The sequence below is a fragment of the Rhineura floridana genome, chromosome 7, assembly GCF_030035675.1.
Source record: "Rhineura floridana isolate rRhiFlo1 chromosome 7, rRhiFlo1.hap2, whole genome shotgun sequence".
Taxonomy (NCBI): Eukaryota; Metazoa; Chordata; class Lepidosauria; order Squamata; family Rhineuridae; genus Rhineura; species Rhineura floridana.
In genome coordinates this window covers 82788930-82801299 of record NC_084486.1, presented here as the reverse complement: position 1 = coordinate 82801299, position 12370 = coordinate 82788930, and the positions used below count along the sequence as shown (strand labels likewise).

At 41.0% G+C, this 12370-nt stretch overlaps 1 protein-coding gene across 3 annotated transcripts in view; it reads right to left on the bottom strand.

Annotated features, from left to right (window-relative positions):
* Positions 1 to 12370, bottom strand: part of SH3PXD2A (SH3 and PX domains 2A) — a 426239-nt gene that overhangs the window by 287602 nt on the left and 126267 nt on the right. For all 3 annotated transcript variants that reach the window (XM_061636089.1, XM_061636087.1, XM_061636088.1), the window contains exon 3: positions 12023 to 12098. In XM_061636089.1, the coding sequence (XP_061492073.1) occupies positions 12023 to 12098 (76 nt within the window). The remainder of the gene's footprint in view (positions 1 to 12022; positions 12099 to 12370) is intronic.

The window sequence follows — 12370 nt, the reverse complement described above, 5'->3', positions numbered from 1 at the left end:
TGTAAACAGATATATTATATATAATGTATATCCACCTGAGATGCAATTCATTGGCAGGAGGTCAGCTTTTCTCAAGAGTGAGACACAAATGGAAGCAAAATCCAGGCACGACTTGGGGGGAAATGCATTTAGTGCTCATTCAAGCTCTTGCAGCCTTGTTCAAAATAGGGCAGTTCCCAGCATCACCAAACATTCCCCACCTCTTTGCTCTCACCAGTTGCAGGAATTTGGGTGGAGTCCCAGACAAAAGCTGAGGTAAATGCACAGGTATAAGCTTTCTATGAGGAGGGAGGGAATGGAGGTGTTTCCTTGTTCCCATCGGATTTGGGGATCTTCCAAAATTACCATTCACCCACAGGCCAGTATCAGGAAAATGGGAGCATAAGAGGAAAGCTAGAAAGTAAGGCACTTGGGTTTATGCTGGCTCTGTCACAAACCTTCCCTTTACTTCTCTACCACAGTTCTACTCGTTACTCTCAATTCCTTCCTTGTTAGTCTTCTCTACACTCTCACTGCCTATTAGGAAACCCTTGTTAGAGCTGCCATTCATGGAAAACTCCTTCCATATGCCTCAGACCTCTGCATTCTCACCCATCTCACAGTGACATGACACATAGCTTAACCTGGACCTTTTCCTTTTCTTTTTAACTATGAATATTTTCCTCTATTTGACACTCAAGAATAGATCTTGAATTGGATGTAGTGGACAGGCCACCGAAGGCCATGGTTTAGATCTCCACTTGCCCATGAAACACATTGCCAATGGTGCGTGGGAAGAGGAGGCTGACAAGCAATACCACCCTCTGGACTAGTTGTAAGAAGTAAGAAGGCAGGTGGGGGTGGGGGTGGCTGAGGGAAGGCAGGTTGGTGAAGTGCCCCATTTGCGCTAATGGACCAACCTCCACTGGTCACTGCATGCCTTTGAGATAAAATGTGAAGATCAAACTCTGAGCAATTTGGAGAAAGGCTCAGATACAAGAGTGATTAATAAAAATAAACATCCCATCTTGAAAAAATGTGGGCATCATAGAATTTGTGGGTTTTGGGGGGGCATATACTGCAAATAGCTAAAATTTGCAGTCATATCTACGAAATAACCTTCCAAAAACAAAGCCAACCATTAAATTCCTAGCTCCCTGCATTCTCAGGTTTAAGATGCAGCTCTAAAATGCACTGGAAAGTGGAAACAAAGAACATTCAAAATTCAGCACAAAATCCTATCTAGCCTTAGCTCTTTGGGGAAGCTGCTGCTGCTCCTGCTCAAAATATTTGGCTCATATCTTTGAGCCCATCTATCAAATGACATCACAGCACCTCAGACGTAAAATACTATCCATAGATGTTCTTACTGAGGATAGGGAACAGTAAGACATAGAATGCTGAAATTCAGTGCAGCTATTGTGAGGGAAGCATGTGAACACGTGTTGCCCTTTTGGGGAAGAGGAAATCTTCCATAGGGCCTTTGGGATAGAAAGAACCAGACGTTTCAGGAGAGTTGGAGGATTAAGGCAGGAAAGGGGTATGGAAACATTTTGTCCAGGGCCTACACACAGGAGAAGCTGTGTACAATTGGTGGAAGAGGGTTAAATCCTCAGCCAGCTCTTTGCCTGCAGCTCTACAACATTTACATAAATGATACCTAGCTCTTTACTTCAACCATAAGCAGCAACTGCATGAATAATAAAATTGTGTAGTGTGATCTGTTATGACTCAGCATTCTGTTCTAAAGACAAGTCATGTTGACTAACCAGTTTATAATTATTTTGAGGAAGGCTGGCTATTCTTTATGAGACTGGCTGTCTACCTTTAGGCATACTGTATGATTGTTGCTATTATTAATCTCAGCAGCTTTTTCAGGATCCAAACCACTTTATAATTCTTACCTCATCATCAGCCCAATCTCATGCAGTGTTAGGCATACCTAACCCCAGCCATTTCCATTGTCTCAGGTGTGCGTAACTTCACATAGGACCAGGTTTTGCTTTTCACAAAAATCTTGAGAGGCAGGTCATAAATGTTCTCCTTTTTCAGACTGGGAACTGAAGCAGAAAGTGGGCTTTGTTGCCCCATGATCAAGCACAGGAAACCCAAAGTTTGTGGAAGGGCACAATTTAGGGTGGCCATGTGTCCTACTTTACAGACAATTTTTTTTTTAAAAAAAAGTCTGAACATTGGTGTAGTTGAATCAGAGGGGTTTTAAACTATTCTAATTGATTAATTATGAAACATTAGAGGGCTAAGATTAAACATTTTGGTTTCCACATTTCAACACATCCATTGTGTTTTTAAGCATGTGCTTTGATGGACAGGAAAAGGGGGAACTGGTGGGAGTATCTAAGAGGAAGTGTTGTCTTTTGTTTCAAGCACATACAAAGGCCAACTACTGGTACTATAGCCACTGTTGTTCTAACTATACTCATTGTCATCATTATTTGTATAAGGAAAAACAGACCAACCTCTTACGGTGGAAGTGATGTACATACCAAAAATCTTAGCATGCAGGTAAACCAGCTTTTTGTAAAAACAAAGATGACACTTCTATTTCATGCTGATAGGGTTTGTTTGAAAATGTCCTGTCAAACTTGGTGAAACTGTTAACATTATATTGACATTTGACCTTTGCATTTATTGAACACAAACACACACACATAAATACACCTTTTGGGATAGAAGAATGGCATCTCCCCATTTTAATCCCAAAAAACCCCGTGCCCTATGTATCAAAACACAGATGGGAAGGACACTGCTTAAAGCATAAAGCTAATAGCCTAAAAAGCAATATACAAATTAACCACCAGCTAAGGAATCTGTGGAAGGACCACAATAAGTAGAGTAGAATGAAATTACCGCTCCTTTCACTTTAGAGCCTAAATTAACACTACTTCAGGGAGCTGTAGTTGAAAAAACAAACACTTGAAGGTTTATTTGAATAAATAAGTTATCTGTGCCGCAGCCAGAGTCAACAGTCACCAGCATCTTGAAATGGCAAATGCAATGGCCAGAATGGTTTCTGAGAAGGTTTCATGCCAGATCATCTTCATTTGCCACTAGCTTCCAATCTATTTCTGGGCACAATTCACAGGGCAGGTTATTCCCTACAAAGCCCTGAATGGCTTGGGACCAGGTTACCTGAAGAGATTACCTCCTTCAGCATGAACTGGCTCACACACTGCATTCAACATCTAAGGTGCTTCATATTCTACCACTTCAGAAGCGACACGAGAGCAGATCTTCTTGGCAGTGGGATCTAGACAGCAGAACTCCATTCCAGGTTTGGTTTGGTTGGTTGGTTGATCTCCATCATGCCTTTCTTCTGTTCTCACCTCCTGCTGTGGCAATGTTTTTTTAAAAACATTAGCCCAGTGGTTTTATGCCCACCTCTTGTGCCGCTGTTTTAATTATATTTAGTTATTATATTGTTTTTATCTCATTGCATTCTTATTCCATTTGATTGATGGTTCACTTCCTGTGAGACATCTCAAATTGATTTAACAATAAAAACATCAACAATCAAAACATATAAAAATTTAATATAAAATAATTAAAACAATTTCATATATATGAATTCAAATCCAGTACTGATACAGTTTGGGATAAAAATCTCCACTTTATTTTATTTATCAAAATTTATATATGGCATGAATGAAAAGACTTCTAAGCAGTTTGCAAAATACATTAGAATGATCAACAATACAGTTAAAAACATGTAATTAAAACATGTTTAAAACAATGAAAACAGTAGCTAACTAAACAAAATTAAAACAGATCAACATCCATGTGTTTAGGCTTGCCTAAACAAAAATGTTTAAAGCTGACAAAGGAATACAGCAAAGGCACCTGCCTTGTGTCAATAGGCAGGGCGTTCCAAAGGGTAGGTGCTGCCACACTAAAAGAACAATTTCTTACAAGCACAGATCAAGTATTATGTGGCACCTGTAACAGTTCCTGTTCCCCAGATCGAAGTGCTGGAGTGGGCACAGATGATGCAAGGAGATCTCGCAAGTAACTGGTCCCAAGCTATTATACCAGTAGTAACACCTTGAACTTGGCAAGGTAACAAATTGGCAACCAGTGCAGATCTCTGAACAGAGATGTTATATGATGACAGGGTCTCATTCCTGTCAGCAATCTGGCTGCAGCATTCTGCACTAATTGCAGTTTCTGGGTCAAGTGCAAGGGAAACACCACATAGAATGTATTGCAGTAATCCAGTCTTGAAGTCACCAATGCCTGAACTACTGCGGTCAAGCTCTCCCGGTCCAGGAATGCTCGTAGTCTCACCAGTTGCCGCTGATAAAAGGTATTTCTAGTTACTGAGTTTACCTGGGCTTCCAGTGGCAGAGCTGGATCCAGAAGCACCCCCAGACTGCTCCTTCAGAGGCAGTACAACCCAGTCCAGGATAGGCAATTGACCAATTTCTCAGACATGGGAACTACTCACTCACAGTGCCTCCCTTAAAAGGGATGAAAAAGGAAGGTCTTCCATAGGTGCCAAAGAGACAACAGAGACAGCGCTTGTCTGATATGTAATGGGAGGGAGTTAGAAGAATTATTGCAATTGTATTTTTGTGTTTTAATCTGGATGCTGCCTTGGCTGAAAGGCAGAGGAAGAAATTTTCCATAATAAATGCCTGGCAACCCTAATTGCCCCAGAGTAATGCATGTACACAGGTGGTTAAACATGTGGACATATCATCTATATTTTATGTTTCCTACGGGAAAGAAAGTATAATATACACATAGAAATCATGTAAACTGTGAAGCTACCTGGAGAATCTTTCAAGACTCTGGAGGAAGATTGCCGAGTTAAGGGTGAAGCTGTTCTTGGTCAACATCCCTACACAGGAAAGGAGCCCCATGCCCGCCCCCAGCATCAGGATTTCATTACAAGCTTCTTGTTGCTTGATTTTCAATTAAGGTTTATTGCCAGGCATTTGTTTCAACAAACGAAAGGCTCTGGCTGTAAAAATACAGGGTGTTTTCTAATTAAAGGAGCCAGCAATTTCAATACTGTTTGATGATGTCTGACATTTAGCCGAGACATCCCCCCACCCTCCAGAGTGGCCTGTCCCATTTCAAAGTTTTATACTGGAAAATTAAAGAAAGTGACTTCTGTAGCTAAACAAGAAAAACAAACAATGGGGAGAGGAGATAATGGACTAATACTGGGAAAGGAATGAAATACCAGCTTTTAAAAAAAATACTCTCACTGGGCTAAATTCATCAAGTTAATAAGAACCCCAGCACTCATAGTCTGAAGTTAGAGTGAATGAATAGAGAGATGCAAAGTCCACTTTTTAAAAAGTAAATGAAAACTCTGATAATAAAGGAGGAAGGATGGGACAGCAGCTGACATAAGGAACATCATGGCATGATGCATGCCTAAACTAGATGAGGAAATATCACAGGAAGGTTAGTACTTGTGTTTGTGTTATTAGGTACTTCACTTGAAGAAACCCCTGTGGAAAGCTTATTAGAACAGGCCTTATGATAAAATATTGACTGGACAAACCCCTCCTGGTATAAGCAGATACAAACCACCAAGAAACTGACTGATATGAAATATATTATGATTGCTAGCAGAGTAAAGGAAGCAACAAATTATCATCAACTACATATTTTGGAAAGTTGTTTTTTTGCTATGCATTTGGACACCTCTTAAGATATCGTAACCAAATTTTGCATGATGGTTTCTGAGATCAAGAAGCAGGTTTTCAGCTACATTTGGATACAATTGGACACCATTTTGAATCAAGATGGCAGACTGAGCCTTTCAAAACTGCTCTGATTTTAACCACTAATTTCAAAATTGCACTGATTTTTTTGTTTCTTAGAATTCCTGAATACCAGGTATGAGGCCGCTAGTCACATATAAGGATAGAAACTTGTGCATGGCACTAATGCCCAACCATAAGAACATAAGAAGAGCCTGTTGGATCAAGCCAATGTCCCATCTAGTCCAACATCCTGTTCTCATAGTGGCCAACCAGATGCCCATGAGAAGCCCGCAAGCAGGACCTCAGCACAAGAACACTCTCCCCTCCTGTGGCTTCCAGCAACTGGTATCTGACAATTGAAAGACCATTCCAGCCACAGGTTATGAACTTTTGGCAGACACTGTTCATCTATTTGTTGAATTTTTTATTTCACCATAAGGAGTAGAAACTTTGCAGTTTCAGGATGAAAACTGAGATTTCACAATGCATGCCAGGCAGAAGAATCTACATTTGCCCTGGAAAGTTGTAGTCAAGCAGAATCCAAGTAACATCTGACAACAGTCACAGGATTAGCAGTAATGGAAGGTTTCACAGATAAATGTGTCTGCTGATTGCATCCTCTTCAACATTTTGTGTTTCTTAGCCATAGTACATCTAAAAGGTAAGCATGGGGGGGGGCAGGGTGGAGACACTGCTTTCAGTAAGGGGGAATGGAGCAGATGATTTAGAGCTATATTACTGGCCAGATGAGAGATGGGATACAGGTTTTGCCAAAATAAGCACCAAGAAACAATCGCTGAAGGTATCTACCAGAAGTGAGAGAGAACGAACAGTAAACAGTAATGCAGATGTAAAGTGCAACCCTCTGTGATGTTCTAGAAGAGCAGGCACACATTTCAACAGAGCTTGCACAGGAGACCTTACTAGCAGGTTATGTGCTGAACCAATTGAACACTCGGACACAGGATCCTGTCCCTCCTTCACACATATGCATACAAAGACAGCACACCAGGAACCAACAGAAAAATCATTCTTTCCTAGCTTATACATTAAAGGTTCTTGGGGAAAAACAATGGGGAAGTGAGCAAATTGTAGCCTTTTATGCTACAGGTACCACATGGCAGCTTTACATAGCGCATGCATGCTGTGTCACACCAAGTCCTGTTCTTGCTGCATAGGTACAGCAACTGCTTTTCTGAGAAACAAGATGGTTAGAGGCAAGCATTTGTTTTTGCAAGGCCATTTCCAGACTGTGCCTATTCTGTGGGTAGGATTCATGTTCATACCTGCAAATTCTGCTTGTGCGATAAAAGTAGATTTGATGCTCTTCTGCAACAAACCCACTCCCCCAAAAATAAAAATAAAAATTGAGTTTTTGTGTCATAAGAAAAATGACAGGAAAATGCACTGGAAAGTGTGGGATAACAGCTTTTTGATGCAACAGTGTATAACCTCTCCATAGGCAAGTAAAAATAAATGTTCAATAAACAACAGACACTGAATAACCTCCCCAAACTTTGGGAAAACAAATCAGGACAAGTGCTCAATAAACAGCTTGTCTGGAAGCGATCCAAGTCTTTCCCCACCCCCTACAACTTTGCCTTCATGAGCCATGCTTGGAGAAAAAGTATATTCTTACCCTGCATCTGAAGACAAAGGACAACCTTTTAATGGGCTTCAAGCGCCACCAGCCATCCTGCAATTTATTCTGAAGTGCAGTTCAGTGAGCCAACCTACAGGCCAGCTGCCATAAAACATCTAGCAGCTAATAAAACAAGAGAAGGATGGTCTCGATCAAATACACTAGTAATTAACTATGAGCCGGGGTTCCCAGTACCATCAAAACTCCTCCTCTGTGTGTTCAGCTGGGAGCAGTTGTGCGGAGACAGATGAAAATACTCTCAGTGAAGGTAATCACAGTAATATTTATATGCCTCTCTGTTGCACAAATCATGTCAGAGTTGAAACGCTGTCTTTTATTTTTTTGGCCTGGCTCCTTGCACGCATACTTTTTCCTCGTACCTAAACAATTAGTGTGGTATTATTTGCTAAGACCCCAAAGTGCAGAAGCAATCAGAAATGAGACCAGAGAGAGCTAAACTCCACATCTTTCAGTTTTAATTTATGGATATTATTATTTCAGCCCCTGAAATACATTTTCAAATACCTTTGAATTGAGCCTAAAAGCAGCTGAACTCTCTGGACAGGTTCTATCAGTGCTGAATTTACACACAAGCTAAGTAAGCTATAGCTTGGGGCTTCTAATTTTTTTGAAAAAAATGATACTGAGTTGTATCCAATGCTAGTGCTACACAGAGTAGACCCATTAAAGTTAATTGACATGACTAACTTAGGTGAATTGATTTCACTGTGTCTATCCTGATTGTCTACTCTAGTTGGATACAACCAAAAATTTCTCAGGTTTTACATAATCACAAAAGAAAGTGTTTTAAATCTGATATCATGTGCCAAAGACCCACAGTGCATATTGTATTGCCTCTACCATTTACTAAGTGCTAAACTGTGTATATAATTGCTCTTGGGTTGCTCTGCATTAAACGTTTTCACATATGCTAAGTAAAAAATCATAAGGTATTGGTCCTGTCCTATTACTGTAAGGTATTTTCATTTAAAGGTATTTCATATGCAAATACACTCATTGCAAAATGTATGTTTTAGTTAGACTGTTAATTTTTAGTTGCATTTTTGCCTATGGACTGGTATCTATGCAAATATAAAAGTTTGATATTTCTATTTCATAGTCCTTTCTATTAGAACAATATACATTTCTGGTAATGCTGTGGGGCCTCTTAAACTTGATATAGCTTTACCAACCCGGTGTCCTCTAGATAATTTGGACTACAACTCCCATCAGCCCTATCCAGCATGTGGTAGACACCAGAATGGCAAAGGCCTCAGCATGTCCTAATATGGCCTTGGGTTCTACCCTATTAAGAACATAAGAACATAAGAAGAGCCTGCTGGATCAGGCCAGTGGCCCATCTAGTCCAGCATCCTGTTCTCACAGTGGCTAACCAGGTGCCTGGGGGAAGCCCGCAAGCAGGACCTGAGTGCAAGAACACTCTCCCCTCCTGAGGCTTCCGGCAACTGGTTTTCAGAAGCATGCTGCCTCTGACTAGGGTGGCAGAGCACAGCCATCATGGCTAGTAGCCATTGATAGCCCTGTCCTCCATGAATTTGTCTAATCTTCTTTTAAAGCCATCCAAGCTGGTGGCCATTACTGTGTCTTGTGGGAGCAAATTTCCTGGTTTAACTATGCGCTGAGTAAAGAAGTACTTCCTATTCTAGGTCCTGATATAGTTTGCATGTCTTCCCCTTCCAGAGTTGGTGTTGCTTTAGTCTGACTTTTCATATTACCCTGACCTTCTCTTATTGCTGATATGATGACATAGAATTCTGGCTCCACATTGCAGCAAACAGGAAAGGAGAGAGATGAAGCAGCTGACCCACTTAACACAGTGGTGATGGAGGAGGCTGCAGAGCTAATAATACTGCATGTGAATGACATTGCAGGCAGACTGTTAATGGGCCAGGATGTTGATGTTTCCTCAACAGGAGCTAATGGCTAAGAAATAGTTGGAGATCTCAGAGTGTTCTGGATGGGAGAGCTGTCAGAGCTATGAAGGTGATACCGTTCACTCGCAGCTGTGGCAGCTGATATGTGTATAGGAAGGGACAAAAGAAGCAGTTTTTGAAATATGAAAATCTGGGAGCAAACAAGAGAAAGAGAAAGAACTTTGAGTTGAAGGCTGGAAGGATCTTGGGGTTCATCTCTCTCTCTCTCTCTCTCTCTCTCTCTCTCTCTCTCTCTCTCTGGATCTCTCCGGATCTCTCCGGATCTCTCTGGATCTGATGGTAGACAAAGGATCTGTTGCCAAGTATGAGTGTGTATGCACATACTGCTTGTCAGCACTTTTTGTTCCCCTTATGTATCTATAACTATTGCAGAAACACCCTAAGTCTTCAGTTCTCTCTCCTCAAAGGAAGCCATACCTGGGTAGTGAACCCCTTGAACATGTTGCTGCTCTCGACAGTGAGGACTGTGCAAAATTACGGTAGTCCTAAGCAGTTCTAGGGTGATATAGTAGTCCTAAGGGTAAGGGCTACAGGATGATTGAAGCAAGCAGATGTGGACTTGACCAGCATCTGTATGGTAGAACCAACTTATGCAATTCTGAGATTCCTGAAGAGCTTTCCAAGTAGGATATAAGCATAAAAAATTAAATGCCATGGTCAGAATCTGTCATACTAAATGCTCTTTAGTAAACATGGGTCAGTGATGTAAATTAATGTTAGCAATTACTCTGGAAATGTCCACATTCTATTATACAATTCCCTCAAGCAGACATTGACTCTCAAACCTCTCCCACACTGGGGAACATGAGGTGAGGTAGGGCAGTCCCCGTATATTTGCAGCTCCAGGTGGTGGCAGTGATGGGATGTTACTACTTAGGAAACTCCCCAGGATTCCCATTTATACAAATTCTGTTTCCAGTATGGCAAGTCGCCATCTGCAGCATGGATATGGTCCTATGCGTACAAGACATTCCAAGCAAATATGTTCTGCATTAGAGTATTGGGGTACCATCCATAACACCTCAGATTTGCACCAGTGTATACAAATCTCACATTGGCTTAATTTAATGGCACAAGTGCATCATTGTGGCCAACATTGGGGCCCTTCCTGGCCTCCACAAAGTATAAAAAGCATTATCTTTTGGGTTAGTGATCTCCATTTCTGTTTTTCATTTGTCAATAGCAAGGATCCAGCTTTGGAACAATCATGGCCTATTCTGCTTCAGAATCAGATTCAGCTGAGTTTTTGAACTTGCATCCTACAATTGCATTGTGTTCATTCTTGACATTGTAGTTGTAAATTAAATCCATACTGAAAACAGTTTCAAAATGTTTTTCTCTCTCTAGCAAGAAACAATCCAGGAAAAGGGTATGTGCACTTTACACCATGAAAAAATACTGTAGGAAAAATGTGGTGATATCCTTGTACTTTTAGTTTTACCATGAACATAAGCCACGAAGAATTGCTCTGCCAGATCAGACCAAAGATCCATCTAGTCTGGCATCATATTTTCTAACCAGATGCTTCTGGGAAGCCCATAAGTGGGGAATGCTGGCCACACTATTCTTCCCATCACCACCAAATAACTGGCATTCAGTGGCATGCAGGTTCTGAACCTGGAGGTTGCATTTAGCTCTTCTGGCTAATAGCTCTGGATAGACATAGCCTCCAAAAATTTATCTATTATTTTTTTAAAGTATATAGGCCAGCGGCAGCAAATTCCTGTATTAATTTTGCGTTAGAACAGTAGTAGCTGGTGTAGAAGGGCAGAGCCACAAGCTGCCTCCTGACACTGGTGTTGCTCCAGTTCACTTGGACAGTGCTGGGGCAGGACAGGATGACAATCATATTATGGCTGTGTGAATGGACCAGTGGAGCCAATCTTGCACTCATGCTGATGCATCCGCACAACTCTAACCTCCCCACCACCCTGTCATATTCCAGCACCATCCAGGTAAGCTGCAACCCACATTCTACCCACTTTCTCTGCATAAGTTCAAAGCACCGACAATATTCCCCTCTTAGTCTTTTTTCATTTTCTAAAATGATAAGGACTAGATGTTTTAGCCTTTCCTCATTAGAAAGATGCTCCAACCTTTTGATAATTTGTTTGGCCATTTCTCTACCTTTTCTAGCTCTGTGGAGGAAGCTGAACTATACACATTATTCTAAATGCAGATTTATATTAAGGCGTTGTGATAATGACCTTTCTATTTTAAGACCCTTCTCTAATAATCCTTAGAGGTGCCATTTTCATGACCGAGTGAAGATTTTCATTGGGCTATCCACTACAACTTCAAGATGTTTTTCCTGATTAGTCCATGCCACTTCAGATCCCATCAGGTTATTATGGTTAGGAATTTGGGGCCAATTGATGCCCACAAAAGGATTTTTGGGCCAACCGTAACAAGGTTCAAAATCCAATCAACATAAAAGAGCCATTAGATCTGGCTCTAGCTTCACACTCGATTTAATTTCTCAGTTTGTACAGATTCAGTGAACAATTAAGGTATTAGCATTTCTTCAAAGAGCCTGCCTAAAAAAATTGATCTGGACTCAACACCTGTGGAAAAGCCTACCAAATCATAGCATTACTTCAAAGATCCTGTGTAAAAAAATGATCTATATGCAACACTTGTGAAAACCCCTACCAATTCCCACAGAGGCCTTAAAGATAGAGCATTCAAACACATCAATAGGTCTTTACCTGGAAGAAATGGTATGATTCTCTTCTTGGGATCTTTCTGGCCTCCTTCGATAGGGAATTTATCTAGAAGCTGCATCTGCAAAAGAAGTATTTAGTGTGAACAATAGTCCATCACCCTTTTCCTCCAATCCCTCCTCAGCATCAGCGTTGTCTATTGATTAGAAAACTCTTGATTGTAACAAATCATGAACGTTGCAAGAGCAGTTGTGATCAAGGGCAGGATTATTTTCTTTTTTAAAAAACCCAAATACAGTTCAGTGAACTCTAATGAACAGAGGCAAGGTTCCCAGGAGGACAGGCAGAATTACATCAGAGTTGGGACAGTACCAAACTCTGGTCTTCCAGCAA